We start from the raw sequence: 26512 nt of genomic DNA on the forward strand, positions 1-26512 counted from the left end.
AGATCCCAATGAAGCACTCCGCTACGCACAAGAAAAATTCGGATCTAAATAAGGACGACATAAGATAGACAAACCAGAGCTTCACACCTGATCCAGGGACATGTATTTACTTTGATATAAAAAATTATTACTCGCCCAGGAGCTATGTTGGACAAAGGAAGTTTTGAGATAGAGTATTTTGGTAAGCTTAGTTTTTGTTATAGCATCCCTTTAGATTTTTCCTTTTTTCTTTTTTTTCTTTTTGGGATACACGGAAGAGGATGCATTGCTTACGTCTTTGTTTTCTTTTTTGTACGGTTTCACATGGGTAGAGGGGTGGGGGGTGAGGGTTGGGACCCGTATCTCGACTGCATAAAGATGGAAAACACGAGAATTAAGCCGCCTTAAATTATACAAATGCAAGATAATGGAAAGGTAAAAAATGCGGACTTAACTTTTTGTACCTGGAATGTGAAAGGTGTAAATGAACCTGTTAAAAGAGGTAAAGTGTTATCATACTTGAAATCTCTCAACGTGAATATTATTTTTTTACAAGAAACTCATTTGAAAAATGTGGCTCACAATAAACTTAAATGTAGATGGATAAATCAGGTATACCACTCTACACTTTCAGCCAAAATCAGAGGGGTAGCTATATTAATTAAGAAAGGTACCCCGTTCAAGCATAATACCACTATAGCTGATAAGAATGGGAGATATGTATTAGTGACTGGGGAGCTGTATACTACTCCGATCACTCTACTAAATATATATGGGCCTAATCAAGATGATCCAGAATTCTATAGAAAGGTCTTCAGCCTAATTCCGGATATACCCAATAGTAATTTAATAATTGGAGGGGATTTTAACCTAGTATTAGACCCATACTTGGATAAATCCCTGTCTAAAAAAACTATACCGTGTAAAGGTAGTAAATTTATTAAAACATACATGAGGAATATGAATATCTGTGATGCGTGGAGAACCTTAAATCCATCAGGTAGAGAGTATTCTTTTCATTCCCACGTACACAACAGTTATTCAAGGATTGATTATTTTTTGGTGGATGGAAAAATGCTCCCCTTAATTCGAAATGCAACCTACCATAATATTATTATTTCTGACCACTGCCCCGTTACTTGCTCCTTCGTATTTAATAATCCCACTAAAACATACAGAAACTGGAGATTTGACCCACAACTACTGAATGACTTAAAATTCAAACAATATATAAACTCTCAGATGTCCTTATTCTTTGATACAAACGATAATGCCGAGACCTCTCCAGATATACTATGGGAAACGTTTAAAGCCTATATTAGGGGGTCTATAATTTCATATCAAGCGTCACGGAACAAAAGGAATAAATTAGAACAACTAAATTTAGAAAAAAGAATCCACGACCTGGACGTCAACAATGCAATGGCTCCCTCTTTCGATAAGTATAACACCATCTGTGCATTAAAATATAAATTAAATCAAATATTAACCAGCAATATTAATAGAACTCTCACTTTTGTGAGACAGAACTATTTTGAATTTGGGGATAAACCTCATAAGCTGCTAGCCAGACAATTAAAGAAATTAGAAAATGACAGAGCGATTCATAAAATTAGAACAAGTAACGGAAATTTGGTTACATCACACAAAGATATTAACGACAACTTTAGACAGTTCTATGATTCCCTCTATACTTCTCACCCCACTGCAGGGCCTAATGATATGCAGGAGTTCTTAGATAAATGTGATCTTCCTGTGTTAGACCAGACAAATGCCAATATTTTGAATGCTAAGATCACAATTGAAGAAATCGCTAAATCTATCGGATTACTAAAAAATAACAAGAGCCCAGGCCCAGATGGGTTAGGGAACGAGTTCTATAAATACCTTAAGATTAAATTAAGTCCATACCTACTTAAATTATATAACCACGCATATAAAACGAGCACTTTACCTCCAACATTGAATGAAGCAACTATTATAGTACTTCCAAAAAAAGGCAAAGCATTGGAGGAAGTGGGATCATATAGACCTATTTCTTTACTAAACACAGATCAAAAAATTCTGGCTAAAATACTAGCGAGCAGACTTAATACAGTAATAGATAAACTGGTGCACCCAGACCAAACAGGTTTTATACCAAACAGGAGTTCTTTTAATAACCTCCGACGTCTATTTAATATAATCTATTCCCCCAAGGTGCAACAGGACCTACTTATACTTAGTTTGGACGCCGAAAAGGCATTTGATCATGTGGAGTGGCCCTACCTTTTCGCAGTCCTAGAAAAATTTCAACTGGGACAAGATTTCATTTCTTGGATAAAACTACTTTATAAAAACCCTACAGCCAGAATTCTTACAAATCAGACATTATCAACTCAGTTTAAACTCAGCAGAGGCACAAGACAAGGATGTGTTCTTAGCCCACTACTATTTGCTCTGGCTCTGGAACCCTTAGCACAGACAATCCGCACCCATATGGATATACACGGTTATGACACAACATACACTTCGAATACTATATCGCTCTATGCTGATGACATATTATTATACATAACAAAACCATTAACATCTCTCCCAGCAATTCTCTCCGTTATTGACAAATTCAGTACTTTTGCAGGCTACAAGATCAACTGGGGAAAAAGTGAAATACTGCCCATTAAACTAGAAAATAAACAATGGCTTACATCTCTCCCATTTAAAATAACTTATGAAAAAATTACTTACTTGGGCATCACAATAACAAAAAGATACAGTTCTCTAATGAAAGAGAACTTTTTTCCCCTACTGGAGAAACTTAAAAATAACATCCAGTACTGGAGGACACTCCCTATTTCCCTAATAGGGAGAGTGAATTCAATAAGAATGGTATTCCTCCCGCAATATTTGTATCTGGTCCAAAACATCCCAATCTTCTTGCCCAAATCTTTTTTTAAAAAAATGGACGCCATCATTATGCCATTTATATGGAATTATAAAACACATAGAATAAAAAAAGACCACCTATGCAAACATAGATTACTCGGTGGACTGACACTACCTAACTTCATGTATTATTATTGGGCATCAAATTTAAGAACAATTTCCCTCCTACTGGATGAGACAGCAATACTTCCTAATGGCCTACAGATGGAGCGGGAGGATTGCCTTCCTTACTGTGTTGGTGGAATATTACTCTCTCCTATCCTTTTGACAAACTCATATTACAATTCGAATCCAGTGATTCATAACACCGTACAAATTTGGAGACAAACAATTAAGCATTTCAAATTGAAAAAACTATCAATATGTATACCCATTACAGCTAATCCCTCCTTCCGTCCATCATGTGTAGACGGAGCTTTCAATATATGGCAGGAATTAGGAATTTGTAAACTAAAAGATTTATACTTAAATGACACCTTCATGTCATTTCAACAACTAAAAGATAGATTTGGATTGCCTCATAGTCATTTTTTCAGATACCTTCAACTAAGAAACTATATCCGTACACATCTGCCACAATTCGAAAACATAACGTCCGACCCTTTGGACAGATGTCTTAGTGATGGAAGGGGGTTTGAACAGAGAATTTCACTATTTTATAACTCATTACAGGAGATGAGTATACCTTCAACTACCTCAATCAAAGAGGAGTGGGAAAAGGATTTAGGGACCCTCCTATCGGAAGATTTCTGGCAAGAGGCCTTACGTAATGTAAATACGCCTTTTACTAATTCCCGTCACTGCCTAATTCAGTACAAAATTATACATAGATTACACTATTCAAGGGAAAAACTTCACAAAATATACCCAGATTGTTCACCCCTTTGTGAAAAATGTAAGATACATCATGGAAATCTGTTACACTGTTTTGCAACATGTCCAAGGCTTCAGGGTTTTTGGTATGACATTTTTACCTATATGTCTAACATCTTTAAAAGTAAGATTGAACCAAATCCGATAGTAATCATCTTTGGGATTTCCAAAGAAACACAAAATTTACAAGACTCTCAAAAAAGGTTTATGTCATATGCACTGATTATTGCAAAGAAACTGATCCTGCAGCTTTGGAAAGGCAATGAGATCCCTGTATTAAAAATGTGGCTTACAGAACTTATAAACATTCTTCACCTTGAAAAAATAAGATATAGTATGAATGATAATGTAAAAGATTTTGAATTAATTTGGCATCCTTTACTTACATACCTTGGGAAAATATAAAGTTCTGTCTCCTTTTTCTTTCTCTTTCTTTTGTTGGCAGCCGGGGGATCGGGACCCATTACGGGCGACTGCGGGGTTTTTTTTTTTTTTTTTTTGTTGTTTTTTTTTTTTTTTTTTTTTTCTTTCTTTTTCCCTTAAAAAAAAATAAAATAAAATAAAATAAAATAAAAACCACATCCTAAAAAAAAAAAAAAAAAAAAGAAAACTAAACAATGACCTAAACTGGGTGAACTAAAACGAAACATACAAAACTCTAAACATAACGAACTGACAGGGATACCTGGAGCAGAGACATAGGAACAACGGAGCAATACAACGGACGACCTGACAAAGAATGACTGAGAGCACACAGACTAAATGGACACAGGAGGATAATGAGGGAAGTGGCAGCACATGGGGACCCAGCTGACACATGAACATAATTACGTCACAGGGGGAGAGTAACTGAACATGATGAACACAGACACGCCAGACCTCTTCACAATAAAACAGGAAACACAGTGAGATATAGACATGACAACCTGAACTTGACAACATAAGCCACAGACATGAAATACATGAAAAGCAGGGGAGACTTAACATAGTGGAAACACGAGGGGAAAATAACTAGAAACACCTAGGCATGATAACGATGAACTTAGGAAACCTGAAGGCTACATAAACTAAACACAAAACGCTGGGTCAGCAGACCCAGGATCATGACAGAAACAGCTGTTTCCCATGCTGCTGTGGAATGGGACGTGACAGCAGCACACGTGAAACACACAAAAATGCATCTGAAATTCATCAATGAAGATTTACTCCAGCTGCTGAGCAGCTTCAGATGAAATCCTGCCAGCATGTCGCTCGCTCTGTGACGGGTTCAATGATTAGCTCTTTGGGTGTGCACAGGTATGTTTCATCAAGTTCTGTATTTACTGTGGGTGGTGTAATAACTACACATTATTGCAAGACCACCTCAAAACAAAGTTAGTCGTTGGACTTCATGTAGTTAAGCTGGAAATATTACTTTAACTTTAGCCCCCAATAAGCTACAATCTCCTGCCAACAGATAAGGACAGATAGGGAGGTCAGGGCCTGGGATTCATCCCAACAACAAGCTTTTGATCAAAGATGTGATAAAGAGCTTGCTGTAGATCACCTCCTGATTTTCACTATTGATTGGCTGCTAACATTTGGGTTTGTAGTGTTGGAGAGAACACAACGTTCCCTGAACTCTGCAGACGCTGATATGCATGCTGACTGAATGCTGATCAAAGGTCTGTGGTACGAGCACGCAGGGACACACGCAGGACGACACACAAATCTCATATTTTTATATCGACAAAACAAAGAACTGCTTTCATGGTAGCTCCTGTCTGTATGACTGTCACCACACATGACCAACTGTTGATGGGATTTAAGCCTCAGTCTAACTGAAATGCTGTGGCAGGATCTTTCAGAGCCACGTGGAAGAAAACGTTCACAAATATCAATGAACTGAAGCCAAAGAAGACTCGACCAACATCCCCCCACAACGATGCGACACTCATAACTCACACAGAAAACAGGAACTTCAAGTTATTGGTGCTAAAGTCAAATCAGCTCTGGACTCAGCTGATATGTGCCTACAGAGCTCGTGTTCACTGAGAGAACAGAGTAAAAGCCCTTTATCATATATTTAAACCTCACATTAGGATAATCTGACTGCAGCATCACTCTGTGGCCTGGATGGGCTTCATTTTATTACAGTGTTCAAACATCCATTTCCCCTGATGTGAGTTCATCGTTTTATCAACTGTTAGATCAGTGGTTCTTAACCTGGGTTCGATCGAACCCTAGGGGTTCGGTGAGTCGGTCTCGGGTTCGGCAGAGCCTCCGCCATGACGTGCATGGCTCATTTTGTGCACCAGTAAAAAACAAAATCACATTTTATTTTTCACTAAAGAGGGGTTCAGTGAATGCGCATATGAAGCTGGTGGGGTTCGGTACCTCCAACAAGGTTAAGAACCACTGTGTTAGATGGATTTGAGCCTGACACAGAAAACCTCAGACTTTAATGAGTCTAAAGAACACTTTCAATGATATTTGGAGCCCTTTATATTTTCACAAATCTGCATTGTTTACTTGTCAGAACATGTGGCATACAATACTAAAAATGCCATCAGTGCTAAAAATATTAAAAGTTTTGAGCCAAGCATATTACAAACTGTGGCTTTTATATATATTTTGCCCACAAGGCCAAGAGAGGGAGGCTTGTCCCCTCTGAAGTTTGGCCCAGTGTCCACAGTCTGACAGCCTGTGTGTGTGTGTGTGTGTGTGTGTGTGTGTGTGTGTGTGTGTGTCTCTCTCATATACTGTATATAAATAGTGGATGTCATCAGCATCATGCCTCCACTGGTTTCCAGCATTAGCACTTTGAACACCATCGTGTCTGATGACCACAGAGTCGTTCCTGCGAACAGTGAAACCTTGACACAGAAGCACTGAGGCACAAACCAAAGGTACATAATATATCATTTATCAGAGATTAAATGTGCTCTAACACAGGGCTGTCAGCATGCAGCTCACGGACCCGTGATAAAGAAAACGCTGCTGTGACAAAGAACGCTTTCAAAAATAAAAGTGTTACCATTTATTTTCATCCATCAACAAAATGCAGTGAATGAACAAAAGAGAATCACATCCATGTTGGTGGGACCACCCTTTGCCTTCTTCTAGGTCCACGTGCACAGTTTGAAGGAACTCGGCTGGTAGGTTGATCCAAACATCTAAGAGAACTCAGCACAGCTCTTCTGTGGATGCAGCTTCCTCACATCCTTCATGTAATCCCAGACACTCCGTGATGTTGGGATCAGGGCTCGGTGGGGGCCACACCATCACTTCAGTACTTCTGGTTCTTCTTTACACTGAAGACAGTTCTTGATGACTTTGGCTCGTTGTCCTTCTGCAGAATACATTTGGGGCCAGTAAAGTTCTTTGTTTACAGCTGCCTGAAACCTTTGCACACTCGTATAGCTGAGAGCCATTAATACCTGACATATGAAGTTATCCAAAAGGTAACAAATGACATGAACATGTTGGGGATGTTCAGCAAGGCCGAGCTGGCAGCTTTCTTTAAATCTTACTAGAATCTAGATGAGTGAGTTAATGTGCCTTTGTTATAAAGCACCGAGACCAAAGCCGTCTACATCAGCGGTCTCCAACCTTTTTTGCGCCACGGACCGGTTTATGCCCGACAATATTTTCACGGACCGGCCTTTAAGATGTCCCGGATAAATACAACAAAATAAAACTAGTACCGGTACCGAAAAAAAGAAGATTTATTCATAACACACGTGAAAAGACCCAGGAAAACCGAGTAAACGATCAAAACGATAACAAAATGACGCTGAAAACCGATAAAAACCCTGAAAACTATACATTTCACACCTGAGCCTCAACTCTCGCGGCCCGGTACCGGTCCGAGGCCCAACCCCCAGGCCTCGGACCGGTTGATCCCATGTATGCAGTGTGACTGACACAGATTTTGTTGCCCTACTTTTACACCTTCCACAACACTAAGAGTAGAGCTTTTTATTGCAGGATCCTTTGACTAAATATCAGCGTGACTCATCGTTTACAGTGATGGTCCTGGAGCAGCATTAATATGACGATGAAATTACAACACAGCACTATTCCCAGATACGCGACTTACATCAAGCTCCTAAATGTTTGAAAAACTGAGTAAAACAATAAGCATTCACTATAAAGCCTCAGTGATTGGGCCCATGTCAGCTCGGTGGTGATTTGTTCCTGGTGCCCAGAGGGAAGGTTTAAAACTGTCTGGGAAACACAACAATCAGCTGATTATAGCTGAGTTGGGCAGAGGCTAAATAAATAAATAACTACTTATAACATAATGTGAGTAATGTAACAAATAAAAAATGATAACAGAAACAAAATCAGCAGATCGATCAAAATATGATTTTAAAATCATGACATAATATCAGCATTGTTATTCTTAAAAATTCCAGATTGGTCGGCTGTGGCGTAAACATGAAACAGCACGGCCATTAAGGATCTCGTTTTCAGCTCTCTCACTTCAGCCAACTTCCACAACAAGCACTGCAGAGACCGTAGACATGTGCACAAACCCGCCACGTATACGTGAGTCAGCCACCCAAACGTCCAATCATCATCTTTCACAGAGTCCCGCCTTCCTCTGTGATCAAACAGTCATCAGGGGTCATTGTGATGTCACCCGTTGGGTGGGCAGCAATCTGCTGCAGGAGGTTCTCTGATTGAAGCAGGCGATTGGTCCAGCCTTGACACACTTGTGTTATTCCAGGCCCATGCCCTCCATATTCTGGAGGCAGAACGTGTGATGAGAAGAAGCCACTTAAAGAATCTTGGAAATCAGAACCATGCATATGGATCTACAACAAAGAGGGTGAAAGGATGTTTCAAATCCACAGTTGTTATCTGTCATCTTCAGTATAACCAGTACGTGAGGTAGCGCAGGTACTGACCCTCTGCTTGATTTTATCAGGCAAGAAGGGACGAAGCATAGCAAAGACCGGACGGAAGAACATCGGTTCATTGACCAGGTGGATTCCTCTGACCTTCAGTGGGAAAGAGTCCTGAACATACACATAAACAAGCATCAAAGCACATTTAACAAGTTGAAAACTTAAAAATATAAAAATACAGAAAACTCTGCACATCAAAGTTCTACCTCTGAACTTCCAGACGGTCCCTTAGGGGCAAGTTTAGGACTGAGTTACAAATAAGCAGTTTTAGGAGCTATAAGATGCTACCTTTCACAGGAAGTCTCTTACAAGCATTTGGCCTTCAGTTTAAGCTTTAAGGACATTTCTATAGAAAAGGGTCGCTGTAAAAAAGTAAAAAAATAAAAATAAAAAAACAAAAAAACAACTGTCTTGAGTCACCTTTTTTACATTTTGAAAGGAAAAGGAGAAATAGGTGCAGTTGTTTCCTCAAAGATCTGCACACACGCACATATCAGGAAAAAACAGTTTGCTCAATTCTAACAAGCTGGAAAGTCAAAGTTGGCATGACCACCTTGAATTTTCAACACAACATGAACTCTCGGGCAGCTTTCTTGTAATTAGCAGTCTTCAGGAATAACTCTACAGGCTCCTTGAATTCTAAAGCTCCACTCTCTCCCACTCTACCTCAGTCATTGTGGTCTGGGTTCTGGGGAGGCCAGTCCAGGATGGTCATGTTCCATTGTGTCTGTTTCTACCCAGGAATGCTTGCTTGGTATCATCATCATCATCATCATCATCATCATGCTGAAACAGTTGCAAATCAGACGCTTTCCAGGTGGAACTCCAACATCTGACAGTAGCTGTCCAGATTCACAATTCCATCAGTTTTGACAGGATGCCCAACACCATCCCAAACCCTGACAGACCCTCCACCGTGTTTTACTCAGTATCTCCTCTGTTTGGTCCAAACACTTCACATGTGGATTCATCTCCATAAGGACTGTTGCTCCTGATTTTCATATCAGTTCTTGTGTAATTTGGCATGTCAGCGTTTTCTCTTCCTCGAGGATGGCTTGTTGACCGCCACACTTTCACTGGGACCAGTTGTGATGAGGCTTCAGCAAACAGTAGATGGTCCAGATCCATCCCTCAGGCACCGTGTCAGGTCTTTAATGGATTTTTCTGTCTGTCAGATATTGCTGAGGAAGGTTTTTTAGGCAGCCACTTTTTTGTCATCCACATGTCCAGTAAAGCTACAGATATGACAGCAACATGATACCTGCGATACCTGCACAAGCTGGGCTGAAACTAAAGGGGGCGTGGCATGTACCAGGCCATTTAAAGGCTTTTGTAACAATTTTGAAAGAATACAAAATCTTGTGTTAACAAAACTATTAATATTTAATAGCTCATTCAGTCCCAACAGGCCAGAACACTGAATCATTATTAACATGACAGCCTGCAAGAAGTGAGGGGTGACTCAAGACTTTTGCACAGTAACGCGACCCTGGGCTTCTGGTCATAGAAGGAAAGGAAAACGCATCCGGTTCAATGTGGTGCAGAGTTTTGTTACACTGGTAAACATATTCATAATAACACACACGTTCTGTTGTTAAAGAACAAACGATAGGTCGTCATCTGCACAGCTCGATCTCAGTCCTACCGAAAGCACAGATGAAATCTTTCTGGCAAGCGAAGGGTTAATCTGCAGGGCATGACTCAAACTCCACCCCGCGAGGTCAAATATGGCCTTCACACCCTGCCTTTGTGTCTCGTTCTCCCTTGAGATGATCTCGGATGTCATCAGGCTGACTCTGAATACCTGGAAGGCTGACCAGTCTTTCGGGTTCCACTGCCCTGCAAACAAGCAGACATTACTCTACACGAATAAAACATATTTCAGAAGAAGGACCACAGCATCATCCTGTGGGGCACAGTTAATATGCTAATCTCTGAATCGGTGTAATTTATACATCATGAACTAGCAAAGCCACTTTTCAAAACACACCAATGTTTGCCATTAAAATCTAGCTTAAAATCAACTAAAACCCTGAAATTGTGCTGTGCAGTCCTGGAACTGTGCAGCCATCGCGGTCAGAGACGATACAATAAAACGAGACAGTCCTCGCTAATAAATAAGAGCCAATAAACCGTTTTTGGACTGACACGAGCACAGTAGAAGTTTCAGCGTATGTCTCTGCTCGTTATCGTAGCACCGTTGAAACGCTCGTCAACTTCTACTCTGCACATTCAGTCACGTTTCCTTTTTGTATTGTTCCTGTTTAGAATCGTGTGTGAAGGACATTTGATTATTTGAAGCTTTTGCATGCTTGAAAGGGAAGAGTTCATCTCCGTACCATCCCAGCAGACTGCCTTTACTGTCAGCATGTTTAAAATGTTGAGAAACAAGTTTGAGAGTAGGTCAGTGATGACAGACATGAGGGGGATTTCATCTGTGGCCATACTGATGGAGCAGAGCTCCTGTCGTATGGTGACAGGACTGAATGAGTTTAATGTCGACTCAAAGAGAATGACCAGCATTAAACAGCATCTTAGTTTTATTTGTGTAACCCCATAAAACTAGATAACAATTTAAGATCAGCTTCTTTTAAAAGCTGTTAAATCACTGAGGAAACAGACCAGGGAGGCTTTGCCTGCTTCTCGTAGCTCATGTTGATGTCGTTGGGGCTGCTCCTACAGGCCCTTTCAATAATCCACACCCAAGCATACTGACCAATCCTGTAGATGAGCACCCTGCTGCCTGTGCAGTCTCGCTGCGGGAGCACAGCGTGGTACGACGTGTTGAGGAGGCCGAGCACCGAGGAAGGAGACAGACAGCTGCTGATCTCAGGACTTTCCCTTCGCCACCGCTGGTAGTTGAGCAAGAGCTGTACAGGACACATTACAGAGGGACTCATTCTTATACTTCCCTCGCTCACACAGTCACACCTTTTCACACAAGCACTTTCCCATGTAAGTGCTCTCTATCCACACACATTCATACTCTGATGGATGCATGGAGAGCAACTCTGGGTTAATATCTTGTCCAGGGATCGAACCACCACTCCACCTCCTGAGCCACAGCCACCCCGGGGACATTAGGGAGTTCCTAGGACTCTATGAACATGGTTCAAACACGTAGTTAAAAGATTAATACTTCATCACTGCATGCAACAAAAACAACCACACAACACAACAAAATGAAGACTGCTGCATTCAGTGTTTGCTGTGAGCTTGCAGGGCAGAGCACAGCCAACAGCCAGATTACCAGTGTGATGGAGTCTTTTGCAGTTACCATAAGTAAAGGTGGAACTAGGTTGGCAGTCTGTCACAGACTGACAGCTATCAACACCCCCAGTCATTTTAAGATCGCGAATAAACCTGAAGTGCATGGAACTGGGAGGAAAACCACACAGGAACATGCAAACTTTGCACAGAGAAGCCAGAGCCGATCGTTAGGCTCAGACGACCATGACCTCCTTGCTGTGAGTCAGCACTGATAGCCTTGCACCAATGTACAAACAGTAAATAAGACATTTATGACCCGGCTGTTTATCTGAAACAAAGGCAAATTCAAAGAAGTGTTTATGTGATAAAAGTCAGATTGACTGAACGGCAGAGCTTTGACCCACATGCCTGAAATTACTCAACTATCCTGTGGAGCAAAGTAAACGCTGTTTTTAAACTGCACTGATTCATTTAACGTGCTCATGAAGGACAACGAGCGACCACAGCTCTGCAGCAACTTTGAAACCAGCAGACCTTCTTACATTTGTTCAGGGAGCAATCGTTGAAAGCCAAAGAGGACACGGGACAGAGCCCACACAGGAGCACGTCTGCGTCTGCTGTGATGTCGCAAACACTGCGGTCAGACACGAAGAGAATAATAAGGCGAGCGCAGCGCAGGCAACAGTCAGGCGACAGAGAGAGAAACGAAAATGCTCATTTTACTGCTCGTGTTGTCAAAGCAGGAACAAAATGATCATTTGAACCAACCCAGCAGAAAATTAGCTGTTCAAGATCACAGGCAGCCAAGCTTGTGTGGACCAACACCTGCAAAACAGGAGCAAACTCAATCACGTGTGAGGCCGCTTTAGCTTTACCATTGGATAGGCTAACACAGAACAAGGCTGCATATGTTAACGTACATGCAGTTTGGTAAGAACAGTGCCAACACTCCACATTAAGTGATTTGTAATTGGAAACAACTGTGAGCCTCCCCACGAGCCCAGCTCAGGACTGAACTGCTCAGCTCAACGTGGGTGAATGATGATGATGATGGTCAGCACGACCAAACGTCTTCCTCACGGTGTGGTTTCTGCGAGCTCTCCTGGACTCTCCTAAACTTCAGCATGTTTTCCCCTGACTCTCAGTGACGGCTCTTACCTTGAGGGAGAGCTCCGTGTTGAAGTCTCTGGCCCGCAGAAACCTGAGGAGAAAGCCGCTGGATAAGCTCCCGATAGCGGACAGCTCGCCGGCCCGCAGCGCTCCCCGCCTCAGGCGGCTGACGTACGGCCTGAGCTGCTCCGAGTCGTCCGGCAGTTCGCTGAGCTGAGGTCCGTTCATGCTGCCCTCAGGTCCGCTTACATTTCACTGCTGGAGGCAGCCTTCAGCCAAAGACAGGAGGAGGAGACAGCTGTGACGAGCAGCTGGACTTTGAGTGTTTGCTCATTGCGATACTGCTGATGTTGGTATCGATCCCAACACAAGACCTACAGGAGCAGTGACACCGACACTTTGACCTTTCACAGCGCGTGCAGCGGAGAGAGGTTGGGATGAATCTGCAAACCAAACCTGGGATTGGTACAGCAATAAGAAAACACACTTTTCATGTATTTTAAAACAGGTTTTTGGAGAGCTGTGCTCGTCTCTGACGTGTTTAAATGTGTTTGAGGCTTATAGATAACGTAGATGTGACAGCACAGGTTCAGCCATTTCTCACAGTGCATAAACACCAATGAATTTAACATCAATCGGTGCGCTACATACTCAACTTAGAGGCTACAAACAAAGGATCGATCACAGTATAGATCCAATACCAATGCCAGCGCTAGTATCAATACTGTGGATATCATTTAAATCTCTCAACAGTTGCAACTCCCTGTGACTATGCTGACCTGGGTTTGTATTGGAGACTGCACAGTTGTTTAATCCTTTGTCCACTCATCCCACATTTTGATTCATATTATGAATATTCAAATATCAATACGCTTTTTTAGAGTCTGTCATTTATCCAGTGGCTGTGAGGAAAACAGAGAAAGCTGCCATTATGGGTTAACTCCAGGTGTCACTGAGCCGTGTCTTCAAGACACTCAAAAAGCCCACTCCATGAAAAGTAAGTGTCTGCCATCCATCCATGCAGTTACTTCAACTCATTCTACCGATTCAGGCCTTATTCCAGGTGAATGTCGGGATCCAGCCTGTACAGACCATCAGCCTGTGGCAACCCTGACAATCAGCTGATTCTTAGTAACCTCAGCTAATATGTTGATGAAGCTGTGCATGATTTCACCTTTAAACTCTAGGGCTGGGCCCAAATTTGGCTCTTTTCACTTTATGCGGTCTTGCCAGCATTTATCAATCTTCAGCCGGCCATACCCTTTCAGGGCTGAAAAACACCTTTGACCCATGAGAGCCCAGACTGTCAGGAAAACTATGGTAGAGTTAATGTTGAAACTTTAACAGGGTGTGGGTTCATATGGGTTAAACTATTGAAATCTGTAACCACATCAATAAAACACCAATAGTGACGTTTCTCTGAGCCTTCTTGTTTTGGGAGAAAATGACAACACCTCCCCCTGCTGGTTAAAAGCATTTACTGCAGGGGGCAGGAGCGCATTTGTAATATGAACCACCCTAAAGCTTCTGTGTATCCTAGATGGGCAAAACTACAATAGTAGTACTCTGTGAAACAACCAGTAAATAAAAGTAGAGAGAATGTGATCAAAATAAAAGATTAAAATGAACATAAACACATGAAACATGGAACAAAGTGAACTGAAAGAATAAAAGATCATTTTGATGTTACTGAAGTTTTTTTTTTTCACTCATTTACTCAGATGTTGTTCATATATAAATGTATTTACAGAAAATGACGCATAAAGCAAAGTGTCTTTACTTTCCTAATAACAAACGTGGCATTTCTAACAAAGCTCTGGAACTTATTTAAACCTACAGGGAGTGCAGAATTATTAGGCAAATGAGTATTTTGTCCACATCATCCTCTTCATGCATGTTGTCTTACTCCAAGCTGTATAGGCTCGAAAGCCTACTACCAATTAAGCATATTAGGTGATGTGCATCTCTGTAATGAGAAGGGGTGTGGTCTAATGACATCAACACCCTATATCAGCTGTGCATAATTATTAGGCAACGTCCTTTCCTTTGGCAAAATGGGTCAAAAGAAGGACTTGACAGGCTCAGAAAAGTCAAAAATAGTGAGATATCTTGCAGAGGGATGCAGCAGTCTCAAAATTGCAAAGCTTCTGAAGCGTGATCATCGAACAATCAAGCGTTTCATTCAAAATAGTCAACAGGGTCGCAAGAAGCGTGTGGAAAAACCAAGGCGCAAAATAACTGCCCATGAACTGAGAAAAGTCAAGTGTGCAGCTGCCAAGATGCCACTTGCCACCAGTTTGGCCATATTTCAGAGCTGCAACATCACTGGAGTGCCCAAAAGCACAAGGTGTGCAATACTCAGAGACATGGCCAAGGTAAGAAAGGCTGAAAGACGACCACCACTGAACAAGACACACAAGCTGAAACGTCAAGACTGGGCCAAGAAATATCTCAAGACTGGTTTTTCTAAGGTTTTATGGACTGATGAAATGAGAGTGAGTCTTGATGGGCCAGATGGATGGGCCCGTGGCTGGATTGGTAAAGGGCAGAGAGCTCCAGTCCGACTCAGACGCCAGCAAGGTGGAGGTGGAGTACTGGTTTGGGCTGGTATCATCAAAGATGAGCTTGTGGGGCCTTTTCGGGTTGAGGATGGAGTCAAGCTCAACTCCCAGTCCTACTGCCAGTTTCTGGAAGACACCTTCTTCAAGCAGTGGTACAGGAAGAAGTCTGCATCCTTCAAGAAAAACATGATTTTCATGCAGGACAATGCTCCATCACACGCGTCCAAGTACTCCACAGCGTCGGCTGGCAAGAAAGGGTATAAAAGAAGAAAAACTAATGACATGGCCTCCTTGTTCACCTGATCTGAACCCCATTGAGAACCTGTGGTCCATCATCAAATGTGAGATTTACAAGGAGGGAAAACAGTACACCTCTCTGAACAGTGTCTGGGAGGCTGTGGTTGCTGCTGCACGCAATGTTGATGGTGAACAGATCAAAACACTGACAGAATCCATGGATGGCAGGCTTTTGAGTGTCCTTGCAAAGAAAGGTGGCTATATTGGTCGCTGATTTGTTTTTGTTTTGTTTTTGAATGTCAGAAATGTATATTTGTGAATGTGGAGATGTTATATTGGTGTCACTGGTAAAAATAAATGATTGAAATGGGTATATATTTGTTTTTTGTTAAGTTGCCTAATAATTATGCACAGTAATAGTCACCTGCACACACAGATATCCCCCTAAAATAGCTAAAACTAAAAACTACTTCCAAAAACATTCAGCTTTGATATTAATGAGTTTTTTGGGTTCATTGAGAACATGGTTGTTGTTCAATAATAACATTATTCCTCAAAAATACAACTTGCCTAATAATTCTGCACTCCCTGTATATATCTGTGTATATACACCTTATTGAATTCGTATTCAGTAGTTTGGACGTTTGTCTTTGACCGCTATCTTTATTTGTTTAGACGTGCTAGCTAGCTCTGGCAGGGTCACTGATTAAACTAAATACAGGGGAACAGCTTGTGATTATTATTACTACTATTACTGTAATCATTGGTAGTAGTATTTCATAATAATTTTGACTGCTATATCAAAAGTATTTCTCATTCTGTCATTATCTTTCCCCCACATTAGAAAAGAACACACTCATGATATTCAGTGATGGAGCTATTTTGATCATCTCCTTTAGCTTTGCTATAGCTGCCCATGTGTTTTTACCCTGGATGTCTAAGTATTGGGTGGACATATCATTACAGCCTGAAACTGTCGGGGGCATTTGCACTTCATCCACTGTCCAGTTGACATGGAGTTTCTCAGTGCTCAGTTCTTTATTGTTCTTTATAAATCCTGTAACATGAACTATCAATACAGCAGGTAAAATGAGTTTTGAACAAGTCACCAACTTTCGAAGCAAATCTATTTCCAAAGGTGCTATTGATGTGAAATTTTCACCACGTGTCGGTAACAACCCATCCAATCCACACATGAAAATCCCAAATCACAGGCAAGTACATTTAAAGTTTGCTGAACAACATTTAGACAAGCCAGTGAAACACTGGGAGAGTAGAGTCTGGTCACATGAGACCAAAACTGAACTCTTTGGATGCCAGAATACACCCCATGTTTGGAGGTGAAAAGCAGTGCACATCACCCCAAAAACACCAAACCAACAGGTGGGAACATCGTGACGTGGGGCTGTTTTTCAGCATACAGCACTGTGATTCAGATAATTAAAGATGAGTGGAAAAATGTCCTGAGAGTCTTGATAAAAACCTGCTGCCACCTACCAGGATGATGAAGATGAAACGAGGGGACAGTGATGCCAAACACAGCCAACAAACTCGGTTAGTTTCAGAGAAACAAACCAAAGCTGCTAGAATGACCCGGAACCTTCTGGACTGTGTGGAAGCACGGGTAAAATCACACCTGTCACTGTGACTAGTTTCTGCATACAGCAGGCGTATTGAAGCCAACAAACGCTTTTGTACGACGTACTGAATCAATTTCAGTAAACATGTTCATTCCCTCCATGAATCGCTACCCAGGGCTATGTCGTCTGGGAGCAATGGCAAATTGGTCCTAGTGAGGGACCAGACAAAGAGCGATTCAGAAGACCCCTATGAGTAGGACACCAAGGGAACAGTTCACCCTGCCCAGGGTAGGGTTACCAGGGCCCCGCCCATGAGCCAGGCCTGGGGAGAGTCCCCCAGGGCAAGCGTCTGGGGGCCGGACCTTAGTCCATGGAGGAATAGCACGAAAAAGGGGACATGGGTCTCCTGCAGGCCCAGCACCCACAGGAGGCGCTATAGTGGTTGGGTGCATTGTGTGCCGAGCAGCAGCCAGGAACAGAGACCCTGGCAGACCAAACCCCGGCTACCAAGACACATGAAATTTCACCTCACTTTTGGGGAAGGAGCCTGAGTTAGTGCTTGAGGTTGAGAGGTACCGGCTAGAAAATGTCGGGCTCACCTCAGTGCTCGGGTTGGGGAACGGGTTCTTACTGTCATTTGCGCTTATGCGCCGAGTGGCACCTCAGAGTACCCAGACTTCTTGGAGTCCCTGGGCGAGGTGCTGGAAGGTGCTCCACCTGGGGACTCTGTTGTCCAACTGTGAGACTTCAGTGCTCATGTGTGTGAATGTGTGTGTGAATGGGTGGATGACTGGATATGTAAAGCGCTTTGGGGTCCTTAGGGACTAGTAAAGCGCTATATAAATACAGGCCATTTACCATTTACCATGTGGGCAATGACAGTGAGAACTGGAGGGGCGTGATTGGGAGGAAAGGCCTCCCAGATCTGAACCCAAGCTGTGTTTTGTTGTTGGACTTCTGTGCAAACAACAGTTTGGCCATAACGAACACCTTGTTCGAACATAAGAGCGTCCATAAGTGCACATGAAACCAGGACGCTCTAGGCCACATGTTGATGATCGATTTTGTAATCGTATCACCGGACCTGCGGCCATATGTTCTGGACACTCGGGTAAACAGAGGGCTGAGCTGTCAACTGATCACCACCTGGTGGTGAGTTGGATCAGGTGGCGGGGGAGGATGCTGGAAAGACCTGGCACCTAAACGTGTAATGAGGGTGCACTGGAAACGCCTGGCAGAGGCCCCAGTCCATGAGATCTTCAACGCACACCTCCGGCAGAGATTCAACAGCAGGGAGACGGACAATGAGTCCGAATGGACCATATTCAGCATCTCCATTGCTGAAGCCGCTGCACTGAGCTGCGGCTGCAAGGTGGTTGGTGCCTGTCATGGTGGTAATCCCTGAACCAAATGGTGGACACCAGAGGTCAGGGAGTCACCAGGCTGAAGAAGGAGTCTTATCGGGCTTGTTGGCACGCCTCTACAATGTTGTGTGCGGCCATCTGCTGCGACCCCAACTGGTCGCGGCAGATGGCCCCGCCCCTCCCTGAGCCTGGTTCTGCCGGAGGTTTCTTCCTGTTAAAAGGGAGTTTTTCCTTCCCACTGTCGCCAAAGTGCTTGCTCATAGGGGGTCATATGATTGTTGGGTTTTCTCTGTATCTATGAAGCGCCTTGAGGCGACTTATGTTGTGATTTGGCGCTATATAAAAAAAATTGAATTGAATTGAACCTCTGGATTGGCAGACCGGGGTGGTGGTTCCCATCTTTAAAAAAGGTGACCGAGGGGGTGTTCCAAGTATAGGGGGATCACACACCTCAGCCTCCCTGGGAAAGTTTGTGCCAGAGTGCTGGAAAGGAGAGTTCGTCCGTTAGTCAAACCTCAGATACAGAAGGAACAATGCGGTTTTTGTCCTGGTCGTGGAACACTGGACCAGCTCTTTATCCTCTCGAGGATACTTGAGGGTGCATGGGAGTTTGCCCAACCAGTCTACATGTGTTTGTGGACTTGGAGAAGGCATTCGACCGTGTCCCTCGGTGTGCCTGTGGGAGGTGCTGCGGGAGTATGGGCTGTCTGGCCCATTGCGACGGGCCATTTGATCTGGGGAGAGGGAGGTCTGGGCTTCTCTGCTTAGGCTGCTGGCCCCGTGACCCGGTCCCGGGTGAAGATGGATGGATGTTCAATACTTGTCCCCTGTGTCATTTCTCATTATTGCACATAATTTATGGATATCTATGGTTTGATTTCTTTGCATGTGTGGATTGGATGGATTGTTACTGACATGTGGTGATAATTTCATGTTGATAGTGCCTTTAGAAATCAAATCAGAAATCTTTGCAACCATTGTAGCTCATTTCTAAAAATAACTTGAAAACTAACATCAATGCCTGGTTACATCTCAGCTGGATTACTGTAACTCGCTGTATCTTAACCTGCCGACACAATCTAAACTTAGATTTGGTCTGTGGCTGTGTGGTGGCTCTGTTTCAGCCAGGAAGGCTCAGGGGTGAAGGAGACTGAAATGTGAGGAAGAAAAAGATCTGCAGTCAGAAACAAGTTACAGCTTTAGCTCATTTTACTGAAAAACGTGTAACAGGAGTTGGTGAACCAGGTGCCCCTGTAGCATTACGCTACTACTGTACATACAAGACAACACTCACAGATCAGTCTTTGATTATACAATGCTTCTAATGAGTATGTTCATCCATATATAATGTAAAACCAAATGGTTCTGGGTCACAATGCAAATTAAAAGTGTTTACAGTTGTAAAAAAACAAACAAAAACCCACACTTGTTTTGGTAGTTGGGGATGAGCCCGATTAGGGCTTTATTCCTGTGTAAATCTTATTTCATCCATATGGTCTCCAAGATAGTTTCAGCAAACCTTCTTCATGTGCCACATTTAGAAGGTTAGTGTCTCAGATCACTCCACATTTTAACCAATCACACCAAAAAATGCAAGTTTTTGGTGTAAAAATACATTCAAATGTGTAAAACAAATCATGTCCCTCGATCTTTGTCCTGTGCAATGTTCCATGCTGCGGACCCATTGGTGTGGAGATTCTTGGAGGATGATAATGGATCTAACAGAACCGGCCAGTAAGGGTTCCACGCAGACTGGAGAACACACATCGTCCTCATAGGAGTGTTACCAAACTGTTGAAAGGTTTTGAGAAAAATAAGATCCCGCTGCTTGAAGAATAAATGCCTCAGAGAAAACTCAGAGCTGCTGCAGGAAAATGAGTTTGCAAAAGTTCATTCATAAAAACCCTGTTTACCTGTTACTGCAGCTAAAAAGACACCTGGGAGTGACGAGCCGTGCTGCTTCCTCTACAGAAATCTTCATGCGTTTCTTTTAAATTCAAGGAGTATTACAACTTAGCATCCAATCACAATCAATTCTGTTGAAAGTGTTGCTCTTGACAGAATCCTCTGTGCTGGTCTAATGCTGGGTCCAGATGACATACAGTGTGACCTGAAACACACAAACCTCGATCCTTCGCTGGCAGCACAGGGGGATTACTGTCGACAGATAAAACCTGGGCATGGCATCTGTGTCAGAAAAATTAAGCTAAAGCAGAAGTGCTTAAAAACTTGCATTCTATTTTAGGCCACCAGATGGCGATAGCTGTGGTTGCAAAAAGCCTCCCAGAGCTGGGAAAGTGGCGGTCTCCACCTCTGCACACACCTTCATACCCAGTTTGTGATCTCATTCACTGCTTTTGGGTCAAATGTAATAAAAAAAAAAAGTTTAGTTTGCAAATCTTGGTCATACTACGTTTCAAAGTGTGTTATCATTGGCTGATGACAATCAGAACCCCCCAGCCCCGCCTCAGGTTTTTTGCAAACCAATGGCCCAGGAAAAGTGAAAAACTCCTGGCTGCAAAGGGTGACATCACTGTAGCTACATCCATCTTTAAAGGGCTCCCAGTTGGCTCGATCTGTGACCACAGTAAACATTTTCCTGATGAGTTCATGGTCCCAGTGGCTAGTTTCACACACTGACGAATACAAAACGAGATTCATTTTTTCATCACGGTCTCCATTGGAATCCAGGAGGAAGATAAATCCAGGCATGTCTTACTGTGTGACTTATAAGTCACTACTGTCTGAGTGTGCATCACCCCTCGGTCCATGTGACATCTGGCTGCTAAGCTAATGACCTTTAGCCCAGTTATGGACCTCCCCCAGGTGGGACAAGAGGATAAGGAAATGGGTGAATGGGGAAGTGTTGCTTCACTAACTGTAGAGGTTACATGCTTCTGTTATGTACAGTATATGGTCAAAGAACACACCTAACACAACATAGCTCTTGGCCAAGATGATGGAAAATACCTGACAGAGTGACCAGCTAATATTGTGTAGACACAACCTCATTTTCCTGCCCAGGAGAAAACCAACAGAATCTCAAGTCTTTGACCTTTGATCTCCTTTTACTGACATGTTGTTCAGAGTCAGCTGTCCAGTGTGAAATGCTGGGAAATCACCGAGGGTTCAGACATTCTCCAAAGCAGCAGATTCCACCGTTCTAGGCTATCGACTCTCCCACTTGGTGAGGTATGAAATATTAACACAGGTCTCTATACAACGTTTTATTTGAACCGTGAAACATATCAAATGTATAATGTCATCCAAAACATTTTGACCAAAATTAACATTTAAATTTCAACATGGATTAAAATATGTGAACAAAAAAAGGGAAAAATCACAAACTAGATCAAACATTCGATTTGGCTTTTGGTGGCACGCTTCTGACAATCCCAACATCATAGTGAAGTGTGGCCCAGGCCTACACTCTACTGCTGGGCAGCTTCATCAGGGTGGAGGGCGTCACCTGTCTGTCATAACATCAAACATTTTTAAAGTCTCACAGGCGTATAAAAACGGAGTGTAAAATAAAGCTACAGCCAAGTCAGCCTGCAGCTGAAATCATGAAGCAACTGATGCATTCAATGTAAATACATGAAAAGAAGCCCAACATAGACTTTCTGCATCACAACATGTTATTTGGTCCTGGACTTGGATGCACAACAGGAGGCAAACAGACGGAAAGGGCACGCGGGGTGATGGGGGGCTGCGCGCAGTCGGGGGCTTCGCAGCTGCTCGTGAGTTAGCATGTTAAGGTGCAAGTGTGCTCACAATATCCTGAGTACAAAATCTTCATCACATTGCGTCTCCCACTCTCCTGCCAATGTGAAACACACTGTTCACAATGCATCGATGGCTTTACTGTATTTTAATCTGTGTGTCAATGTGAAACCTGAGGAGCTACAAAGTAACAGTACGAACACGGGACTGACTCGTCTTTGGGTGGAGCGACTGTGTCGGACGAACATGTGCTGCTCTCTGATGGTTACCCGAGGACGACCCTGTCACGCTCAGTGTGTCTGTGACGGACATGAACCCTGAGCTCGAGCTACAGTCGGCAAATGCTTGGAAACGTATCAGGAAACGAGGTTTTCAAAGGGTCGCTGTGGGAATGTTAGAGTGCATGAATGTGTGCGTGAGGAATGAGCAGACAAGCTCCCGGAGCGCTCGCTGAAACTGAAAGCAGACACAGGATGTAGGGAAACGCACCGTCAGGTCGGTTTGACTCCACATTTATAGAGCCAGTATGAACACTGTTACATACTCAAACCTGCCAGAGCTCCATGTTTTAGTTGGGAAACAGAAGCATCATATCCTGGTCCAATCCTGGACTGTCAGCTACACGGAGGCATTTTAAAAGTGATGCAGTAAAATCAGTCAGTCGGGCTGAAGCATTACACCTCCTGTCACAAGCTAACAGCTAGCACAGCGATGGTCTCTGCAGATCATTTTTACTGTTTCATTTCATAAAAAGTGACCATGTGGTGACAGCCCGTCAGCCTCACGGCACGGTCGGGTCAGATGACCATCAGGTCACCAGCAGCTGGTTGGTGAAACTGGTCACAGGTATGTAGTGCTTGTTAGTCTGCAGTTTGCATGGAAGATGCTGACGTGTCTGCACACACCTGTTGACCACGCCCCCTGCAGAACTGATAATGTGAAAAGTGCGACTGGAAACACAACGTTCACCTTCAGAGTAATAGCTGCACCTTAAATGTGTTGAGGCGCAGCTTTTACTTTGAAGGAAAAAGTTCTCCAATTCCAGACGGGACACACTTCCCACAGCTCGGAGGTAATTAGAAAACTGCTAAGTCAGCATATTCCAGGCAAACTGCGAGCAACCCTGGCAATCACAGGGAAGTCACGTAGCAACATGACAGCTAACAGGAAGCACTCACCGACCAATTAGGGAGCACGCTCTGTTTTTTAATCTGGTGACTGGAAGTGGAATCATGTTTAATGTGGTGGACAAATTTCAGACAGCGTGTGATCGTGATCATAAATGATAATTAGCATCAGACGTACAAACTTTTATATACTATGGAATCTATTTGTCTTTATTTTAGCTCAATAATAAGGAAAAAACAGAAACTATGGGAATGTTGTTATCCAACGATAGCCTAACGCTAACGTGCTTCTTATTTCAGCTGAGAAATAAACTGAGGATCCAAATCAGAACTTCCCAAATGTAAAACATTAAGACGCAAACATGTATTTGGATGCATTGTGAGGATTGAAAGAGCCTCAGTCTGTACGGAGGCAAATACAGCAGAACAGAAATATCACAACGAGGCTCCGCAGAGAAAAGTAAAAAAGTGCACACAAGTCTTAGGCCATCACACGCCAGGACTTCCAAATGCATCCACACAACATTAAAACTAAGTACATAAAACGAACCGCCGCCTCATGAAAACACAGACAGCAACACTTTGTAGAAGCTGTCGTCAGACGCGATCTCATCCAAGCACGAAGCAAAAGGGAGCTGACGACTTTTGGAACGTGAAGAGCAACCGATCATCGAGCAACGTTTAGGAAAGCCTTTCCTCCAGTGTTGTCCCGTCTCTAAGAAACATCATCAGGCAGAAACGAGCAGTGAAAACAGACCGATGTGTGCGACCTGTTGATGATGGCGCACAAACCAGGAATCACTCCCCTGCTGCAGGAAGGTCAAAGAGGCAACAACTAAGACCGTTTCTTCTTAAGACTCACAGCTTCGTGCTGCACACACTTTGTTTCAGAGCGGCATTTCTTGCTGTCAAGCTTCAGCCCAGTCACGCCCAAGTTAGCATACACGTAGCCAATCAGGTTTCAGTACACCACCTGCTGACAGACAGACACTGATGACAGACAGGTGACCTCTGCCTTCGTCTCCACCCTCATATTTCAGTGAACCAGCCCAAAGACGACATGTTGCACAAACCAACTGTTTCTACTCAAACAGTCTTCAGGTTTTCAAATCACGATTTCAGGGGACAACACAAGTTTGTTCAAACCCGACGAGGTGGCAGATCTACACCTATACGAATAATGTGATGTACATTCAAACCATTTCCCGGGGCGGGTGAGTGGGAACTACAACAGGATGACGGTCGTTCATCATCCTTCAAAAGCAAAAGTCCTTCTTAGCTCCACAGCCGAACAGCCGGCAGCACTACACAGTGTGTTTTCTGTGTGGCACTCACTAAATATTTCCACACACACTGAACTTTGGTCCGTGGTACATTTACAACAACAGGTACAAAGAAAAAGCCACGTTTCTGTCTCCTTATAGTGAATAATGGCTGAGCGTTGCACGTCCAACAACGATGAAACACTAAAATCACCGTCCGTGTGTCGAGAGATGATGGGCCTCCATCTCACGCTCCTACAAAGTGCATGTTTCTAAAGCATGTAAGGTGCAGGTAGGCAGCTCTGTGATGACTGAGTGATCAAGCTGAACAGCACGGGGAAGCCACAGTTACCAGATGTCCATCAGCATCGTCTGCTGAGGAGGAGGAGGACTCGTTTTAACCCCTGTTGTGTTTTTGTTTTCCTTCCGAGGGGCAAAGTACAGGGTGGTTCCTAATTTCTGCAGCTACTACATAATCTACTACAGGCCTCTGCCCAGTCGTTTCCTGGATGCTGGGAGCGGGGGATGCTGATGGCCAAAGGACAGCAACAGGCTTAAATTGTTGGCCTCTCCCTGTATGGGAGTGGTGTGGCACTGAGACGGCACTGGGAAATGGAAAATGTCACTGGTGTTTCACTCATGCTATGCTGAGGCTTCGAGAAGAGCCCGAGCAGCGGTGGAGGAGTGGGTGTAGTTTAAGAATCCACCTCTGGGAGGCTGCCTGGGTAAAGTAGAGTTTAAGTGATAAGCCCACCATCGGGGAGTGTTGACAGCAGGTTGGACACGTAGCTGGGTTGTTTGTTTAAGAGGTCAGAGTTCATCCGTCCGAGCAGTCCTGAACCCAAGCAGAGAAAAACAAGATGACGTAGGTACGAGCTTCAAACTCATCCCTGGTTGGGAGCTCAACGCCCACTCTCTGGGTAAATCCTCAGTTAGGAGGTGGAGTTTCCTCCTTTGAATAAATTCTGGACCCAGGCGAGGGGCGTGGCCTGATGTCAGGAGTCATCATCCGTGTCCTCTATCAGAACCTTGGTGTCACGAGTCTTGGACCTAAAAGGAGAAACAGGAAGGAAGCTCTTAAAGTGGGAACTCAAGTCCACGACTGATCACTGAGCTAATGTCGTCTGTCTCACGCGTGTTCGCACAGCCGTGGCTGCGACACGCGTGCCGGAGCCACGGCTGTGCGAACACGCGTGTTGGGGCCACGGCCCTTTGAACACGCAGCCGTGTGACACACAACTTCAACACTGCTTTCACATCTTCCTTGTTTAATATGTTTATACTGGATATGTATGCACTGGGATCTACACTGTTAAATGGTGACACTGTGTAAATTAGGTGGCATCAAACATACTGTCTATACAATCAGGCTGCAGGAGGCCCGTGGATCACCAGCATCACTCAGTTCTCACTTTAACTGAGACACATGTGGCGGTGCCTCTGCACACTGAGGCGCTGCCACATGTGTCTGTGATGTTTCTCTGCAATCACAGAATGACTGAATGCTTTAAACCTGAGACAAACACAAGATTTTACCTTTAAACATCCAATCATCTGTTTTCTGAGTCAGCGGTTTACGTGTGAACATAATAACCAGAGGTCTTCACAGGTTATCAGGCTGTGGTTTTACCATGAAACAGATTGCTATGCAAGTAAACAACTACCT

At 43.5% G+C, this 26512-nt stretch overlaps 2 protein-coding genes across 2 annotated transcripts in view; both read right to left on the minus strand.

The window, feature by feature from the left end:
• Window positions 1-7757: 7757 nt before the first annotated feature.
• On the minus strand, window positions 7758-14315 carry ttpa (tocopherol (alpha) transfer protein). The gene is made up of 5 exons (XM_040002560.1): window positions 13041-14315; window positions 11389-11542; window positions 10318-10511; window positions 8673-8783; window positions 7758-8579 (listed from the first exon to the last, which is right to left on the minus strand). The coding sequence occupies exons 1-5, from the start codon at window positions 13218-13220 to the stop codon at window positions 8346-8348; spliced, it is 873 nt and encodes a 290-aa protein (XP_039858494.1). The 5' UTR covers window positions 13221-14315; the 3' UTR covers window positions 7758-8345.
• Window positions 14316-19925: 5610 nt separating this feature from the next.
• LOC120715545 (xenotropic and polytropic retrovirus receptor 1 homolog) overlaps window positions 19926-26512 on the minus strand; it is a 31508-nt gene continuing 24921 nt past the window's right edge. Inside the window, exon 12 of the mRNA XM_040002566.1 lies at window positions 19926-25896. Coding sequence (XP_039858500.1) covers window positions 25842-25896 — 55 coding nt within the window. The 3' untranslated portion in view covers window positions 19926-25841. The remainder of the gene's footprint in view (window positions 25897-26512) is intronic.

This window comes from Simochromis diagramma, unplaced genomic scaffold (genome assembly GCF_900408965.1).
Source record: "Simochromis diagramma unplaced genomic scaffold, fSimDia1.1 OVJJ01000445.1, whole genome shotgun sequence".
Taxonomy (NCBI): domain Eukaryota; kingdom Metazoa; phylum Chordata; class Actinopteri; order Cichliformes; family Cichlidae; genus Simochromis; species Simochromis diagramma.

Bases quoted from the DNA above. Each gene is read 5' to 3' on its own strand.
- ttpa (XM_040002560.1), bottom strand. From the start codon at position 13,220: ATGAACGGACCTCAGCTCAGCGAACTGCCGGACGACTCGGAGCAGCTC. The intron at 11,543-13,040 runs GTAAGAGCCGTC...TGTCCTGTACAG, and splicing joins ACACGGAGCTCTCCCTCAAG to CTCTTGCTCAACTACCAGCG. The intron at 8,580-8,672 runs GTCAGTACCTGC...TCTTTGTTGTAG, and splicing joins CTGATAAAATCAAGCAGAGG to ATCCATATGCATGGTTCTGA.